Source organism: Enhydra lutris, unplaced genomic scaffold (genome assembly GCF_002288905.1).
Source record: "Enhydra lutris kenyoni isolate GAN:26980312 unplaced genomic scaffold, ASM228890v2 scaffoldscaffold66, whole genome shotgun sequence".
Taxonomy (NCBI): domain Eukaryota; kingdom Metazoa; phylum Chordata; class Mammalia; order Carnivora; family Mustelidae; genus Enhydra; species Enhydra lutris.
Genome location: NW_019154150.1, coordinates 10002611 through 10022300, shown reverse-complemented (window position 1 = coordinate 10022300; position 19690 = coordinate 10002611). Strand labels below are relative to the sequence as shown.

General features: G+C 41.2%; 1 protein-coding gene across 1 annotated transcript in view; it reads left to right on the top strand.

Annotated features, from left to right (window-relative positions):
• LOC111159037 (tetratricopeptide repeat and ankyrin repeat containing 1) overlaps positions 1-19690 on the top strand; it is a 98065-nt gene that overhangs the window by 37860 nt on the left and 40515 nt on the right. The window contains exons 9-10 of the mRNA XM_022521406.1: positions 10348-10518; positions 18741-18902. Of these exons, the coding sequence (XP_022377114.1) occupies positions 10348-10518; positions 18741-18902 (333 nt within the window). The remainder of the gene's footprint in view (positions 1-10347; positions 10519-18740; positions 18903-19690) is intronic.

The window sequence follows — 19690 nt, the reverse complement described above, 5'->3', positions numbered from 1 at the left end:
TTGTGTCCTCAGCATGTCCAGAGGAGTGCAGTGAGGTGTGTTTCTCTAATGTCATTCCCTACTGGACTGGGTCCCAGAATTCACATTTGGGCAAACAGAGAAAGGGTGAGCTACAGATACTGCTTTGAGCTTTATTGAAATATAATTCGTATGCCATATAATTCACCTGTTTAAAGCATCCAATTGCATGTTTTTAGTACATTTGTAGAGTTATGCAACCATCACCACAATCAATTTTTAAAACATTTTCATCATCTTCAAAAGAAACCTCGTCTCCACTAGCAGTCACTCCCCATTTCCCCACTCTCTCCAGCCCTAAGCAACCACTAATCTGTCTTCTGTGTCCATGGACTTGCCTTTTCTGGACATTGCGTATAAATGGAATCATACAGTCTTGTGACTGGCTTCTTTCACTGAGCATGCTTTCAAGTTTCAACCTCACTGTAGCGTGTGTCAGTGCTTCCTTTCTTATTACTACCAAATAATATCCCAGTGTATAGATAAACCACATTTATTTATCGATTCACCAGTGGGTGGACATTTGTTCAGCTTTTAAGAATAACACTGCTGTGAACTTTTGCATATATGAATATATTTTCATTTTTCTCAGGTAGATACTTAGGAGTGGTATTGCTGGATCTCATGGTAATTCTATATTTAAACTCTTGAGAAACAGCCAGACTGTTTTCCAAAGTGGCTGCACCATTTTATACTCCCACTGGCAAAGCACAAAGGTTCTAATTTTCCTAAATCCTTGTCAACACTTGTTACTGTCTGTCTTTCTGATATCCCTTGAATTTTAGTACCCTCTGAGAGACTGTGGTATCCTGGCAAATGTTTGACAACTGGGTCTTCAAAAAGCCCTAAAGTGTGAGGTTTCCCAGTTTCCTTGGTGTAAATACTCCCACCATGGTTGATTTCAAGCTATTAATGTGATGTCATTGAACATGGGGCTGGGACAGGTGCAGTAGCATAGCATTATATTGTATTTTTACCATACAGATCCACGTTAAAGTAGATGTAAAGAAACTTCATCATAGACAATAGCAAAGCATAGTAAAATAATTAAGAAGTGATGAGTTTTGTTTTTAACGTGATTTGTTTCTTGTAAGTTTGAATAAGTTAGTTGTTAATGATGGCAGTGTTTACCAACCATCTTGTAACATTTCTGGATATTTAACAGTTGGCCCTCATGGACTGGTGTGAGCCGGTTCCAGCACACCTCAGTGCTAAATGATAGTAGCTATCATTTAGCTATTGATAAAGCTATCATTGATAAAGCTATCATTGGCCTCGTAATTTATGGTTAAAATCTGTGCCTCCAATCACTGTGCTCTCTTTACACATCCCCAGCCCAAAAATGTCCAAGAAAAACAATTTCCAGACAAAACTCTTCAGTTTGCAAAGAAACACAATTCCAAGTCTCCTGAAATTCAGGTGGTTTGAGCAGTATTTGTGTATAGTAGATGCATGCAAAGCCTTGGATTCTAAACCTACGCATCAATAACTTGGCAAGCATCCATTTCCTGGGACTTAAACAAGAGTTTTCCAGTACAAGTATCATGAGAGCAACATACAACATTTAAAATTTTCTGGTAGTCCTATGAAAAAGGAAAGCAAAATAGGTGAAATTAATTTTAGCAGTATATTTTATTTAATCCCTCTAGTCAACATATTATCATTGCCCTGTGTAATTAACTTAAAAAGTATGGAGACATTTTACATTCTGTGTTTTGGTTTTGTGCTAAGTCTTTGAAATCCAGCATGTGTTATACTCTGCTAGCATATCTCCATGTGGACTAGCCACATCTCAAGTGCTCAGTAGCACCTCTGTGCCTCGTGGCTGCCATACTGGACAGCACACCTTAATACTGTTTCTTACAAATGCAGAAACCTTCCTGACTTTCTGAAACATGGGAGAATGAACCTGAGAAGTCAAGAGATGGCCCTTTCTTCATGCAGGTGTAACATGGGCTGCTCTCCTCCACCGCAGCTGCTGCCAGACGAGCCTTCTTATAGACCCTTATAGGCTGATTCCCCTCCTTTGAATTCCACCTCTCTCTCACTACCCACGTCCTCTGCCTCTCTTTCATCAGGGAAGCTCACCTTTTTTTTTTTTTTTTTAAATCTTCGATTTGAACTAATTTTAGACATACAGAAAAGATGCAAAAATAGTTCAAAGAGTTTCTGTATATCCTCACCCCACTCCCCTTAAAAAATCCAGAAATTAACATTGACAAAATGCTACCAACGAACACACAGACGTCTTGTGAATTTCGTCCTTGTTTTCACTAATGTTATTTGTCGGTTAGGAGACCCACACAGCATTTACTTGTCAGGGCTCCCAAGTCCGCTCCAGTCTTTGACAGTTCCTTAGTTTTCCATACATTTGACCCTTTTGAAGAGTATCAGTTTTGTTGTAGGTGGCCTATCAGTTTGAGTTTGTTTGATGCCTTTCTCGTGACTGGAATAAAATTAAGCATTTTTACTAAGGATACAACCGAAATGAGTTTGTGGTCTTCTCCACATTATATTGAGGAGTTCATCATGCCAGTATGTCCTGTGATGTTAACCTCGATTAGTTGGTTAAGGTGGGATCTATGGGATTTCTCTATTGTAAAGTTACCATCTTTCCTTTCTAGTGGTTAATTATCTTGGAGGAGATACTTTGAGGCTATTTAAATACCCTGCTTCTCTTCAAAATTTTGCACACTAATTTTATATTTATTGGTGGATCTTAGCATCAGCTATCACCGTGATCTTTGATTAATGTTGATTTTTATTTTCTCCTTTCCTTCTACATTTATTACTTGGAATTCAGTTGTAATGAAGAGCTGTCCCTTCTCTGTATGTATGTATGTATGGACTCATGGATATGTATCCTATGGGATAAAATCTCTGGTTGCTGGAATTGCTCCATCTTTGGCCATTAGGCACTCCTTTCTTCTGATTGGCTCCTGTGATCCTTTGACAAGCCCCATCTTTTTTTTTTTTTTTTTTTTTTTGAGCGCTTCCTTACTTTCAGACATCACAAGTTGCTTCAGGCTCATCTTGAATTTTCTGTGTCCTCTCGAATCAACTATTTCTCCAAGGACCCCCATTTCCTTTGGTTAGAGAATGGTGTAGAAAACAAGGTCTACTACTTGGAGGGATCATTATTACTGGAGTGTCATTATTTCTGTGCCTTCTCAGCAGACGGAGGTAGGAAATATATGTTCATATACTAACCCCTGGATACACACATTGTATTACTGTGTCTCTGTATTAAAAACCATGAGTTTATGCTGATACCTCTGATTCTGGTCCAACACCACGGTCATTTAGCCTTTTAGAATGTGTAACATCTCTCATCTATAATATATTTACTTCCTTGTTCAGTTTTATGAGTTTCAGACTTACTAACCCATGTCCCTTTGAGAAACACATCTACTAATTAGATGTATGTTTGTTTTATGTTCATTTTATGTTTGTGTTCAGTTCTTTTTGTCTTCAGTTTTATAGGATCTAGTCAAGACACTAAGTTCTTTTCCTCCCCACCCTATTTAATATGGTTATTTTGCTCATTTGTAGTACACTCAGGTATATTTTTTTCAGGCTTTGCATTCCATTTTAGAGTTCTCCTCACATCCTGTTTGGTTTTGTTTTTATTTTGGTAATTGAAAGGCACATATGTGAAACATTACTATGGTTCTAGGGTTCTGAACTTTGCAGAAAGATATACTCAGAGAAGTGTCACTTCTTCCTCCTCCTTGACCCCCTGAGTTCCCATTTCCCATTTCCCCCCTTTTTCTGCCCCTTTCTCATTAATCCTCTGTAGGTGATCAGTTTCCTTCTTTCTTTCTTTTCTTTTCCTTTTTTTTTAATTAAGATTTTATTTATTTATTTGACAGAGATCACAAGTAGGCAGAGAGGCAGGCAGAGAGAGAGGAAGAGAAGCAGGCTCCCTGCTGAGCAGAGAGCCCAATGAGGGGCTTGATCCCCAGGACCCTGAGATCATGACCTGAGCCGAAGGCAGAGGCTTTAACCCACTGAGCCACCCAGGTGCCCCTTTTCAGGACCCTGAGATCATGACCTGAGCCGAAGGCAGAGGCTTTAACCCACTGAGCCACCCAGGTGCCCCTTTTCAGGAACCTGAGATCATGACCTGAGCCGAAGGCAGAGCAGGACCCTGAGATCATGACCTGAGCCGAAGGCAGAGGCTTTAACCCACTGAGCCACCCAGGTGCCCCTTTTCAGGACCCTGAGATCATGACCTGAGCCGAAGGCAGAGGCTTTAACCCACTGAGCCACCCAGGTGCCCCTTTTCAGGAACCTGAGATCATGACCTGAGCCGAAGGCAGAGGGTTTAACCCACTGAGCCACCCAGGCGCCCCTTTTCTTTTTTTTTAGGCTTTTCTTCCTGGATTCCTTTTGTAGTAATGAGCAGACACATGTGTGTTTTCTTACACCTCCTTTTTTACGTGGAGGGTCCCATTCTATAGATTCTGCTTGACACAGAATCTTTTTCATTAACAGTATGCTCTGGAAATCACTCGATATTAGTTCATATGCATGAATGCATATGTAGTTCTGTTAGATGTTGTCAAATCTTCATCCAGAAGGATGGTACCAATTTGTACAACTACCTGTAATATAGAAGAGTGCCTCTTTGCCCACAGTCTCACCAAAAGAATTTTGTTATATTTCTAAGTTTCTTCTGGTCTGAGAGGAATGAATTGGTATCTCAAGTTTGTTTTAATTGCATTTCTCTAATTACTTTATGTGTGAATTTGGCCTTTTAAAAATATATTTGAGAACCATTTTCATATCTATTTTTTGCTAAGTTATTTGTTCATGTCTGTTCCTCATTTTTCTATAGAGTTTTTGATCCTTTGTCTTCAATTTTTAAGAATTCTTTGTTCATTAGCTCTTTGTCTGTGGTGTAAGTCATGAATCTCTCCCCCACCCCCGTTTATTCACTTGTCTTCTGATGTTGGGCTTTTTTGTCATGCAAATATTTTCTTTTTATGTAGTCAAATTTGTCAATCTATTGATTTATTGCTCCTGTATTTGGAGTCAGAGTTTAAAAAAACCTTCTGAACATCCAAGTTAAAGAGTTGTATTTTTTTTCTGGTGCTTATATAGGCACTTTCTGTTCTATTCTACTGGTCTCATTGTTCGTATAAGTTTTTTTTTTTTTTTTTTTTTAAGATTTTATTTATTCATTTGAGAGAGAGGGAGGGAGCATAAGCAGGGAGAGTGGGAGAGAGAGAAGCAGGCTCCCTGCTGAGGTGGGAGCCCGATGCAGGGTTAGATCCCAGGACCCTAGGATCATGACCTGAGCCTAAGGCAGATGCTTAACTGACTGAGCCACTCAGGCACCCTTTCATATAAACTTCTTTGAATCACTTTTCAAAAACTAGTTTAAAAATCAGAAATACACTCCACACCAAAATGGCTGAAATAAAAAAAAAAAAAGATGGACAGCAGCAAGTATTGACAAGGATGTGGAAAATTTGGGACCTATTGCTGGTGGGAATGAAAAAATGGTGCATCTGTTTTGGAAAAAAGTCTGGCAGGAATTCAAATAGGTACTATACGATTCAGCAATGTTATTCCTAGGTACATGCCTCACAGAAATGAAAACATACTCAATCAAAAACTTGTACATGAATGTTCATAGCAGTATTACTCGTAACAACTAAAACCGTGCAGACAACCCAAATCTCCAGCTGCTGAATGGACAAACAAAACACGGGTCATCCAGATAATACAATATCATTCAGCCATAAAAAAGAACAAAATACTGACACACGCTACAACATGGATGCACCTTGAAGTGTTATGCTGAGGGAAAGAAACTGGTCATCAAGGTCACATATTGTATGATCTCATTTAGAGAATCAGATCACTGGTTGCCCTGGAGGTGGGGCAGGAGGAAATGTGGAGCGACTGCCAGTGCATATAAGGTTTCTTTTTGGAGTGATAAAATGTTCTGGAATTAGATAGTGGTGATGATTACACGACTTCATAAATATACTGAAACCCACTAAATTGTACACTTTAAAAGAATGAATTTTATGCATTTATGAATTTATTCTATCAAAAAAAGTTTAAAGCCAAAAAAATAAAAAGAATTTGAAAGCCATGATCTTAGTAAAAAAAGAAAGTATTCAAAAACTTTAAAAAGATACGTGATAAAAAGTAAATTCTCTTTCACAAAGTCTACCAAGCATTTTTTGGTGAGTCTTGCCAATTTTTCTATTCCTCTTTTAAATATGAATGTGCACATACTCTGCATTCTATTCAGCAACTTGCTTTTCCCTTGAGCAATAATCTTGGCCATCTTTCCCTAATACTACCTGCATAACTATTTCATTTTTTTAAACAGCTCACAGTATTCTCTGACTTGACTATACCGCACTGATGGATGATTAATTGGTTTCAGTTATTTTGCTACCAAAAACAATGCTCAGAGAATATTTTCCTATATACATCTTTGTGAACTGATGGGAATGTATCTATAGGATTATTTCCTAGTTGAGAGATTGCTTGTTCAAAAAATTACACATTTTATTTGTTTGGATAATCTCATTTTATTTAAAATTTAAACAGATTACATTCACAAAATCACAAATCACAAATTCACATACACAAAAACTATACATTGATAGTCTCTGTCCTTTCACCTGAGAAACCAATTTACCCATATCTTATGATTTTTCCCCCACAAATATTCCATAATGTATAAGTAAAAATTTATGTACAGTTTTAGGATGTTGTTAGCATATTGGGGCGTATTTGACTTTTGGAACTATTTTTAATTTGAACCCCATAAAGGTTGCCCCAACAGTGTATGAGATTATCTCCATCTTGAATACTTTTCTGATATATGGAGAGTCAGGAACTCTCCAGATACTTTAATGTGGCTCGAATTCCAAATCCATCGTTTAAAATAATTGCAGCATCATAGAGCCTCTGAAATCATCCATTCTGTTGGAGTTTTGGTGGGCGGAGGTTGTTATGATGGTCCTCCTGGTTCCGGATCCGTGTGCTTTGGGAGGCCCGGGGGTTCAGTCTTAGGGAATTACCAGAGCCCAGCAACAGGACCCAAAGCCTAGAAATAATCACCTTCTGGAACTGACATGAGGCCAGGTCGGTGGTTGCATCTAACTTGGTACAAGCGACAGACACTCAAACTGGTTTAAGCAAAATAGGGCATTTATTGGCTCATGTGACTCAACGGTCCAGAGTTTGCTCCAGGTGCTCTTGAGGCGTCTTCAAGAATCTGCCCTGTCTTCCAGCTCTGCTTTCTTCTGTGTTAGGTTCATTCTTAGGCAGGCTCTTTTGCAGTGGAAGCCATCTGATATTAGGTTTATCTTATGCCTGTTTGTCAGTCACAGCCAAAGAGAATATCTCTACTCAGAATTTCAGTTAAAGTCCTAGGAATGAGTCTCTGTGACTTGATTTTGGTCACATGCCCTCGGTGAACCAATCAGTAACACCAGAAGGATGGGATGATCTAATTGGCTAGATCCTGATCAGGTGCTCACCCCTGGATTTGGGGCTGGGGCAGAGCGAGAGAATGGAATGATCTGATTGGTCAGGTTCTGGTCAGATGTTTATCCCGTCCCAGTTCCCCTGAGCTCTGGCTGGGGCAGTGGTGGAGGATGTCATGGTGATTGAATGTGTTTCTGCCCATCAAATCAGGTAGGCTGGCAAGTGGGGGGGAAAGGTGCTTTCTTAAAGGAAAACTGAGGTGTTGTTATCAGGAAAAGGCATAATGGATGCTAGTAAATTAAAAAAAAAAGTCTAGTATGGTTTTCAATGTTGCTTCCTTATCTTCAAGAATTTTGAAAACCTGTATACCTCTTTACATGTTTTAACATTGACATGTAGAATTTTTTTTACCTGTGAGTCAAAATATGTAAGAAAAGGTAATTTTCAGAATTGTGTACACAGATATTTTAAAATAAAACTGTTATATCCTTTAGTGGCATATAATAGAAAATACATACTACAGCAACTTGATAATCTCTAACATCTATTTAAAAAACTATGGACGAGCTCTTTAATAGCCAAAAATATCAAATTGTACCTTGCTGTTTTGGGGATCTTATTTCTAGTTTACTTCTCAGAAAGAAGTTTACTCTCATAGTTTATGCTTGAAAGTCTTATTAGTCATCTAGTAAACTTCTTCTGGAACAAAAGTGTTTGTATAGCTTTAAATTAAAAAAAATTCTGTGATTTAAGACTTTAGGGTTTAAATTTTTTTAGATTTAATTATTACAAAATTATTACTACAGGGGCGCCTGGGTAGCTCAGTGGGTTGAGCCTCTGCCTTTGACTTGGGTCGTCATCTCAGGGTCCTGGGATCGAGTCCCTCATCAGGCTCTCTGGTCAGCAGGGAGACTGCTTCCTCCTCTCTCTCTCTGACTGCCTCTCTGCCTACTTGTGATCTCTGTCTGTCAAATAAATAAATAAAATCTTAAAAAAATTATTACTACAGATATCAAAGCAACAGAAATATATTAAAATCTTCTGTAATTAATTATTAAAGATGAAAATAATAATTTTGGAGGGCAGTGAAAGGAGGGTAGATTATAGTACCTTTTATTTTGTTGTTCTATTTTTTAGAGATTTATTTATTTGAGAGAGAGAGAGAGGGAGGAGAGCACTAGAGTAAGGGGAGGGGCAGAAGGAGAGGGAGAAGCAGACTCCTTGCTGAGCAGGGAGCCTTGATCCCAAGACACTGAGATCATGACCAGAGCTGGAGATCAAGAGTTGGACGCTTAACTGACGGAGTCACCCAGGTGCCCCTGTCGTGCCTTTTAAAAGGGGCTTGGCAGGCACCTAATTTTCCCTTCAGTGGATACTCTGGAAGTCAGGAATTTCCACCACCTTTGGGGCAATACATTAATTAGTAATTAGTTCTCTGTGATCCTTGGCAAATCACCATAAACTTAGCGGCTCAAAACCACACCCATTTACCAGCTCACAGTTCTCTAGGTCAGTAGTCTGAAATGATGTGACAGAGTTTTGTGCTCAGTGTCTCCTGTGGCTGAAATCAAAGGTCCTGATAGAGGCTGTGTTCTCATCTGGAGTGGTGGACCTTCTTTCAAGCTCACATGGTCGTGGCAGAATCTCGTTCCGTCCGGTTGTAGGAATGAGGCCCTGGTTTCCTGCTGGCTGTCAGCCGGAGACTGCTCTCGGCTTCTCCAGGCCACACACATTCCTTGTCATGTGGCTCCCTCTCTCTTCAAAGCCAGCAGGGGAGAATTTCTTAGGCATCAATTCCCTCTTATATTTTAAATCTTTGCCCTCTTCCTGACCTCTAGACCTCTGACCTTTATGGTTCATGTGATGAGGTCAGGGGACTCTCCCTATCCTAAGGTCAACTGCTTAGGGACCTTGATTACATTTGCAAAGTCTCATCACATTTAGATTCATATTTGATTGAGTAACTGGGGAAAAGGTGTTTGTGCACTAGGGGTTGGGAATCTTGGGGATCGCCTTAGAATTCTGCCTGCCTCAGTCAGATACTCTGTGGGTTAAAACTTTGGCTTTCTGATTTTGTTTCGTTTTTTTAAAATGAGAGAAGGGCAGTTGTGACTAGGGAGATGGGAAAGGAGAGTGCCACGAACAGGATGATACCTGGAGTAGAGATGCGCCGTCTGGGCGGTGGATTTTAGGAAAGCATGGGTAGGAAGTTGGGGATCAGGCATTGATTTGCTGAACTCTCTGTGCCCACATCAGTCTTTGTACCCCCAGGGATACACCTGTTCCATTTGGAAGGCTGTTGCATCTGTGATCATGGAGACACCTTGATGCTTGGCAAATAGATCCATCAAAGCAGCAAATGGAGCTGGCAGCCAGAGGGTTGGGCCTGGGAGGGTACAAACAGTGACAACAAAAAGACCCTGATGCGAAAGCAATTGCCACTTTCTTCTCCGAGCCCCAGACAGGCTTTTTTTTTTTTTCCTTCTGGAAGAATATTCTGTTTCCTCTCTAGGGAATAAAGAAATCTGAAGTCACAGCTTGCTGTTATCCTTACAGCTGTAACTGTTGCCTAGTAACTAGATTCCCCCTCTCCTTGCTTGTTGCCAGGGAGAGGGGAGAAAGGTAGAGAGGAGCGCACTTCTGAACCTCTTCAAAGCTATTGTCCTACCCACTCCACACAGGACTCCTTGCTTCCGGGAGTTGGGTGGGTTGCCCAAAACCAGCGGTTTAGATTCTACGAGCAGTGGGACACTGATTCCCTTGCCCCAGGCTGCTTGGGCAGGGAACTGGGAGGAAGAGCACTCATGGGGACGTCTCCTTATGGAAGGAACCATGACAGCCCCCCTTTCTCCTTCTGGCCCACTCTAGGACAAACAGAGGATGTGCAGATGCTTCTGCGCTTTGGGGCCGACCCTACCCTGCTGGATAGACAGTCCCGCTCTGCCATGGATGTCCTCAAGAGGAATAAGAACTTCAAAGCCCTTGAGAAAATCAACAGTCACTTGGCAAAGCTGGCCGCATGTTCTAAGGACCTATCAGGTACAGCTTCTTGTGAAATAACTTTTTTTTTGGGGGGGGGGTGGTAAAACGGTCCTGTGGCATTAGACACAAATCAGTTTATACTTTCTTAGTCTATGAGGATGGAAGTGAAATCCCTAGTCTTTGGAAAACTTGTTTGCTTTTTTTTTTTTTTTTTTTGAAAGACAAAGAAAACTCTTATTTAGAGAGTGTCTGTGACATCCTGATAAAGTTGCTAGGTCTGCCTTTGGGCGGTTTCGGTGATTTTTTTTCCATGCGTGCACATGGTTGGTGAAAAAAGGAAAAAAGTCATATGGAAGAGGGGCTCCCAAAAATCGAGCCTACTCCTCAAGAAGCAATTACAACCAATAATTTAAAATACATTCATATGTCTGGAATAGATATGGTTTATCACTTGGGGACAGCATCTATTGACTGGCTGCTGTATAGGGTGAAATGCAACAAGTTCACGCCAATTGTTGGATTGTGCCCAGTAATGTCATTTGTGTCATGTACATCTGTTTCTTAGCTCTAAGTTTTCTGGGCCTCATCCATAGATGAATTGTAGAAAGGAAAAACCAGTAAATGGTAGTTACGTGGCAGTGGTATAATTATGTAAATGGTTATGTAAATTGTGTTCTACAACTGGTAGCATAGCAGAACCCATGGGAAAGAACCAGCAGACGTCCTGATAACTTTGCTATTTCAATGTGATACCATTTAAGCATCCCAGTTTAACGGACCGTGTGTGTATACACGTATGTACGCATATATACTGTTTGGACCTTATTTAGACTTTTTATTTAGACTTCAGCCCCAGTGTGTGTGTGTGTGTGTGTGTGTGTGTGTGTGTAAATGCTACTCATGTAGGACTGTGCGGCTGTTGTTGTCTGTTCAGACTCTCTCTTGATCTGTTAGCATACCTACTCAAGAAAGTTTTTACTGGAAGAGGCATGGACTTACAGAGTTTTCGAAGATGTCTTTACATTGTCCTTGATTAGAGGCATTTTATTTTCGAATTTAGGCATTGTATTTCATTGATTCTAAATTGCAGTCTCTCCCCACATTTTCACATGTTTAAAACTGGAATGTGTTTCACCATTGGTGATGGGTTACTTTGGTGCAGCCGTTCCTGATGTGTCAGACAATGCACGGGATCTTAGACTTATGAAATATGCTGTAAAGCCTCGTTCCTCACAACCATGAGGACACTGTGTCTTTGTATTCTAACCTCCATTTGCTACTGGTTAGAAGTCTGATGTCAGTCTCATTTATTTTCCCTTCTAAGGTTTTCTCTGTCCTTCGAGCTTTGAAATGTCCCTGGGAAGTTTCTCGGTGTGGGTCCTTACACATTCTTTTCGCTTGGCTCTTCCTGGCCCCTCTCAATCTAACTTTCTTATCTCAGGGAAATTTATCTCCCATCATTTTGTTCTCTTCCGCTGCAAGGATTAAATGGGAGAGCTTCCTGAATTTTTAACATGTCTCTCTACTTTTCCCTACTGTTTTCTAGGTTCTTTTTCTTTTCAGGTCTTTAACTTGGTCTACAGCTTTTCCTTTTACAACTCAGCTTGCCCATTGCATTTTTAAATTTGGAAACTCAGTTTTAATTTCTAAGAACTCTTGTTTTCTGATTTTTTTCCTAATCTATGGCAGCTTTTGCTTGTTTTATATTTGCCACCTCTTCTTGAATGGCATTTAAGAATATTGAGTATTTTTTTTTTCCTAAAAGAATGTTCTCCTCTCTTCCCTGAATTATATTTTCCTTTGGGGGTGAGTAGTTTCGTTTTCTTGTTTCTCTTTTGTACTATTGCTTTTCTTTAATTATCTTCTGACCTTCGGATGGTTTATGTGCATGTGTGAAGGACTGCACTGATTAATACTTAATAGACAATTAGGGTGTTTATTGAAGTTACTTGGATGCATTTCCCCAGAAACACTCCCCCGCCCCTGGAGTGGGTAAACCGGTGGCAAGGTGAAGGCAGCCCATTGGGTGTGTGTGTTGGAGTGGGAGGCAGTTGGACAGGTGGGGATCATCGCAGTTGCCTTGCTCAGGAGAGTTTCATATGGGGGAGATGCTGCTTTTCATTTAACGTCCCTGACCCCCTCATTGCCCCATCTATGTTTTCATTTTCATTTACTTATTTAAAATATCGTTTGTTGTTTCCATGAGATCACTGAAATGAGGGGAACAAAGTGTATTTGTAGAGTCCTCTGTTTTTCATGGATTTTTTTTAAAAAGCCGTGACATATCATATTTAGTTTTTAAAAGACCACTATATCAAGGACTTGCGATTTCTTCTGTGAGGTAGTATAATTAATAAATCACTGTGAAATGCTTTCTGAGAGTTTATGCCTGTAATCTCAGCTTCAGATTGGGTTCTACTGTTTGAGAAATTGAAACTAACTGAACAGATTTCTTTGCCAGTGAATTTCCAGGTTTTAGTGTAACAACAAAAAAGGACCATCAGTTAATGGTGGGAAATGGCTGACTTGTTTGCAGGTTTTTCTCTTACATTTAATTTTTTTGTTTGCAATTAGTTCTAACCTTAATTCTTAGAATACTGTATATGTGTTTTGTGTATGCTATGTCTAATGTTAATAGGCTTTAACATAAGTCATGCATTTGTTTAGTTTTTAAAGTTTTTCTTTATTTTATTTTTATTTTTTTGGGGGGACATAATAGAATCTTTGGATATCTGCTAATCCTAAAAACAGCTCAGTTTCTGAGACAGGGTCCCACTCTCCTTTCCTCTCTCTCTACCTTCACTAACTATATTTGTGGTGAAACCAGAAGAAGAGACTCAGTAGAAAAGTATCTGGTTCCCTTTCTCCTTACTAGAATTCAGTTATGCTCACTTGGGAAGAAAGGCACATTCAAGAGGAATGTGCCTCATTCCAAGCCTGTCTTTTGGCTCACTGGGTAGTTTGTGATGGCAGTGAATGCAGTGAAGCCCACAGCCCCTGATACTCATTGGTAAGCTTATTGGAAATTTGATTAAAGTTTTCCAGACCATCGACTGTGAATTTTTCCTTGCCATGCTAGAAGAATATTGAAAGACTGTAGGGAAACACGGAGTCAAAAAAAGCAAAAGAAACTGATAAAAATTGAACAAGTGGAGGATGACCAGTTATCAGGCAGGGCTAGCAAGTTGGCATCTTCTGGTAGTGCATTTCCCAAAGACTCCTAGTCATGGTACCCTTATAGACACCAGTATTGGAATATGACATCTGTGCTTAATATCACGGTCACTTTGTGTATCCATACGGACATAGAGTTGTATATGTACATTTTGTTTCTAAGATTTTTGCCAGTGGTACAAACTTTAAAACGTGAGATGGAGCTGGGGAATCTTTGTAAACGAGGACCATGCAATAAAATTTTCAGTACTGATGTAAATATTCTATATCTACTCTGTCTCATAGGGTAGCCTCTGGTCACCTATTTTTGAGCACTTGAAAAGGGTAGGACTCATGCAACAGGAGAATTGAAATTCTAATTTTACTTAATTCATTTTAATTTTACATAATTAAGTTAGTGGCCACTGTAATGGATAGTGTAGTTTTAGACTTTAGCCCTAGCACGGTCCCTTTTTCTTTTTCTTTCTTTCTTTTTTTTTTTTTTTAAAGATTTTATTTATTTGACAGAGAGAGAGACAGCAAGAGAGGGAACACAAGCAGGGGGAGTGGGAGAGGAAGAAGCAGGTTTCCCACCGAGCAGGGAGCCCGATGGGGGCTCGATCCCAGGACCCTGGGATCATGACCTGAGCTGAAGGCACACACTTAACTGACTGAGCCACCCAGGAGACCCTAGCGTGGTCTTTTTAACCAGTGTAGCAATTGAGAAGACAGGCAAAGGGAGGACCAGGAGCCATGGGCATAAAGATAGATTTCCAGTCATAAAAATGAAGATTTTACAGACTTTAATCCCTCCCCATCCTCACGCATTAATGGGCTTGATGGAAGCACACTGTCTTTGGGAAGAGTTACTATTGGGGAGTTGGGTACCCTTGTTCCTGACCTGAGTCCATGGACTGAATGATTTTGTTTTTTACATCTGTGGCCCCAGGTAAAGCACCATAAAGATGTTAGCTTTTTGTACCCAGACAAACAGCATTCTAACTTAAAGACTAGGATAAAGGATGCTCTCACCCCTGGCTCATCCTGAGTGTTGCCGTGCAACATTTTGATGATTATGGTGGCGATGACTTTGGAGAAGGTGGCTTTTGCACCGAGGTGAGAAATGAAGGGTCTTGCTGAAGATTTCCGTTGTTCTCTAAACCAGAGCTTCCCAATGTTAACAGGAACCATTTGGGAGCCTGTTAAAATGGAGGTTTTGAGTTAGCAGGTTCAGGGCGGGATCTGAGATTCTGCGGCTCTTGCAGAGTACCTGGGGAAGGCCGAGCCCACTTGAAGGAGCAAGGCTTTACCCCTAAGCAGTCAGGACTATATACAGCAGTCCCCCTTATCTGCAGGGGATACTTCCAAGCCTCCCTGTGGACGCCTGAAACTGCAGATGGTGCCAAACCCTGTATGTACTGTTTTTCCTATGCGTACATCCCATAAGGTTTGATTTATAAATCATGCCCAGTGGGAGATTAACAACAGTATAAATAGTAGAATAAAATAGAACAATTATAACAATCTACAGTAATAAAAGTTATGTGAATATCATCTCTCTCTTTCTCAAAACACTTGATTGTACTGTACTCACCCTTCTTGTGAGGATATGGGATGAGAAAATGCCTCCCTGATAAGGTGAAATGAGAATGACATAAGATCTGTGATAGAGCATTAGGCTACTACTGACCATTTTTTTTTTAAAGATTTATTTATTTATTATTTTAGAGAGAGCATGGGGGGAGGGGTGGAGAGAGAGGGAGAGAGACTCTCAAGCAGATTCTGTGCTGAGTGCAGAGCCCGGCGCAGATCTTGATCCCACAACCCTGAGACCATGACCTGAGCTGAAACCAAGAGTTGGATGCTTAACCGGCTGAGCCACCGAGGTGTCCCTACTACTGACCTTCTGAGGATTTGTCATAAGGAGGATCATCTGCTTCTGGACTGCAGTTGGGTGGAAAGTGAAAACTCTTAGCTGCTTTTACCTGCTTCTCATGGCCACCACTAGGTGGCAGCATGTCCCCCTCTCTGGCTGCTGTTTCTCCGTTCTCCGGTTCAAGAACGGGATTGGAGCCTTCCTTCTCAGGGTTCATAATCTCTGATCACTCAGGGTGAGGACCATTCCAGGCCTCTGAGGCCTTGTCTCTCAAGCTCCAGTGGGACCCGGCTGCTTTCTGCTTTGTACTCATGCAGGCACCTCAGACACAGCACTCGGAGGACACTGGAACCTTCCGTCTGTGTTGATTTTCCCCACAGAGCCTGGGACTCAGAGGCCCTGATTTGTCATTTTACCATCCCTCAGCACCGAAACGGTGCCTTGTTTTCAGCAAATACAGGCGTCCAGAATCCACCTAAAGGATGCTCATGATACTTTTTCCTTATTATAAAAGCAACGTTTTCTTTAAAAAAATTACAAAATATAGGAAAGGAATATTATTGTAGAAAATTTGTAAAAGCATAGTTTTATGTAAAAACAAAAATTTATTGTAATTATACTTTAGCACATTTTATGCAGTCTTTTTGTTGGTGGCGTTTAGCACTTACAAAGTCATCTTTTAAAAAACAATCTGTGATAGGGGCGCCTGGGTGGCTCAGTTGGTTGGGCAACTGCCTTCAGCTCAGGTCATGATTCTGGAGTCCCGGGATCGAGTCCCGCATCGGGCTCCCTGCTCAGCAGGGAGTCTGCTTCTCCCACTGACCTCTCTCCTCTCATCCTCTCTCTCATCCTCTCATGCTCTCTCTCTCAAATGATTAAATAAAATCTTTAAAAAAAATTAAAAAAAAAGCAATCTGTGATTATAATACATAAGCGACTTTATATTCTGATGTTTCTTTTATTTATTTATTTATTTGACACAGAGAGAGAGAGAGAGAGAGAGAGAGAGCATGCAAGCACAGCAGGGGGAATGGGAGGCAGGGGAGAAACAGGCCGCTCACTGAGCAAAGAACCTGATGCAGGGCTCGATTCCAGGACCCTGGGATCGTGACCTGAGCTGAAGGCAGCCGCCTAACCAACTGAGCCACCCAGGCGCCCCTCTGACTTTTTTTTTTGTCTCTTACTAAGCTTATAGGAAACTTAGAAGAAAACCAGACAAACTCAGAGTAATAAATAAGTCGCCCACATCTACCGAGGGATACCATCGCCAGCACCTTTCCTTTTATATGTCTTTACATTGTTTATATCACTCTCTGGTTTCTTTCCTGACATGTGGAACTTTCTCTGACCCATTGCTTAACTATTCTGAACCACATAACCATGCGTTTATTATACAACTGCATATAATGATCTGCATTGGTCAGCTTAGTCTGTTTCTGTTCAGTGTCAAGTGACTTATAATTTTCCTAGTTGAAGAATGATGTTCTAGAAAAGATTTTAATGGCATGAGGGTGGGGGACAAGTAACACATGCTAGTGAAGGAAGTTGCTCCTTTTCCAAGGGTCGTATTTCTCTGTACTGTGAGTTTTCACCATTACTGTGTGTTCGTAGGTATTTTAGGAAGAAGGTGGGAGGGCCGAGTCACTGTCAGAGCGCATAGACATTTTCTGGGCTTCTAGCTGAGGTGACGTAGGTCTTCTTTTGCTAGGTGGCTTCCCTTTCTTTTTCTCTGGAGGATGGTGCTAAAGTGGGTCTTGCTTCTCTCTGACACCTCAAGGTCTCTTGAGTAGAGGGCAATGAGCATTTGTCCCTGACGTCAGTGTGTGTGTGTGTGTGTGTGTGTGAGAGAGAGAGAGAGAGTCTGGTGTTCTGACTTGAATTGTTGAAAGGTGAGGCAGGTGTGTGTGAGAAGGCACAGCAGATGATGCTGGAGCTCTGCTTGAATCCCCTAGATCCCTTTCACCACTGTTGTGTGTGCCCAACATGGGGGTGCCTTCACTTTGGGAAGCCAGCACCTAAGGCTTCCTCTCACAGGGAACATCATATAGGGCCAGTTTTGCTGGGGACCTTCTAAGCTAGAAGCACCTGAGAACTCACGTCCTCCAAGGATAGCCTGTAGCCAGTGATAGATCGAGAGTTTGAAAGTCCTTGGGTGGGGACAGCTGGGAGGGGCACTCTCTCCAGAGCTCCCCTGTGGGATCAGGCGAGGCTACCTGGCTTCCTCCCTTTCCCCCCAGTCTGCTTCCTACCTGTCACTTCCTTGGGAAACCACTTCCACACAATCACTGCTGGAAACCCCGATGAAGATAGGATGCTTTTCACTTTTTCCTCATTTTCAAATAGTCCATCTCTTTTATTTTATTTATTTATCTATTTTTCAATTTTTGCTCCCCTATTGTGCTCAGTAAGATTTTGTTTTGAGCAACAGTGCTTTTTGAGTGTATCACCTGATACCAAAGAAAATATCTGCCCATTTCAACATTCTATCAGGTTTTTTTTTTTTTCTAATCATGACTACTTTCTCAAATTAACTGAACCAAGGGGATATTGTCTTCCCTTCTTCGGCCAGAGAGGTGGCTCTTTCCTCTTGGGTTTTCCTGCTAGCCCCTAGGACATATAGGTGGCTGGCATGTGGTTGGATGTCACTGTGGTGCTAAGCTCTCCTCTTGCTGTCACTTCCTTCGATGCTTCTGTCAGTTGTCTATTGCTGTATGACAGACTGCTCCCAGAATTTAGTCACTTTAAACAACAAGCATTTCTTCCGCTCCCGATCTGCAGACCAGCTGTTTAGGCTGGGCTGTTTTCATAGCTTTAACTGAATTCCTCCCAGTGGCTGTGGCCTTGCTGATCTTGGCCAGGCTCTGTCATATCTATGCACCCTCAGTTTGGACAAGCGGACCGATTCCTGTTTGTTCTATGCGGTTTCTTGTCCCCCTGAAGTTGAAACTGGACCAGTGCACATGGCATAGGCCAGGGTCTCAAGAGAGGGAGTAGAACTAAGCCAGCCCTCTTGAGGTCCCACCTCAGAACAAGGACAGAAATCTCATGACTCTCTTCTATCCGTCATACCAAGTCTGGAAGCTGGGGCAGGGGGAGGAAGAAAATAGGTTTCACTTCTCAATGGAAGGAGACCCAAAGTCACTGGGCAAAGCAAGGGTATCCACAGAGAGGGTGGAGAACCAAGGTGATTTTTGCAATCTCCCACGGCTGTGGTCTTTGTCTTCAGAAGCATCACCTGCTTGCTTTGCAGGACTGAACAATGGTGATGGACCTGTTAGTGAGACCGACATTTTCCGGAAGGCCTCTGAGCAGCTGGTGAAGTACATGAACTCAGGAAACCGGCTACTGCATAAAAACTTTCTGAAGCAAGAAGTAGTTCAGAGGTTCTTGCGCCTTCTTTCTTCTCTGCAAGGTAACTTTTCTCCCAACATTCAAGTGTGCCGAAGATGATTTATGCCCATTAGAACCCTTTGCTAATATCTTGAAAAACAGTTAAACAAACAAGTAAAAGTGATGAGCTATGTGTAAAACATTCAACAGCACCAAACGTTATTCAGTGGAAAGTCTGGATCATCCACCCTGAACGGGAGTACCTAAATCCCACCCCTAGTGTCTGTCTCTGTGCCTGGTTTTTCATGTATTCTGCTAGAATTACTTTTGCACATACAGTCCTTTTTAAAATACCCTGGATATTTCTCTCTTCCATAGATCTTGGCTAATGTTGGTATATGAAGTTCTTGTGGAACTGGATGTTAATTTTTTTTTCCACTATGGGGAAATGAGGAAAGTTTTCTAGAAAAGAACTTAAGATGACACATTTTAGATAATACTTAGGGAAGATTCTAGAAACCCTAAGTAGGTGAAATTTGGTATTTTGGTATTTTCAAATTGGCCATAGTATGGGCTGTAACGTACTCACTGGGACCATTCAAAGAGCTGAGATTTCTTGATTTTCCAGAGAATGCTGGAAGGAGTGGCCAGTGGAACAAAAGTGCTCTTCAGGGGATGCAGCAGATCTTAGTGTTTAAGGCTTGGAGTTTTACATTTTCATCTTAATTCTACCACTTGGCAGATCTGGGACGATGGGCCAATTATTTAACTTCTTAAGCTTTAGTTCCTTCACTCTTGCATTAGCTAGGGTACTTATCTGCTGAGATGTTGGGTGTGGAGCACTTAATCCAGGGTCCTTCACACAAAATT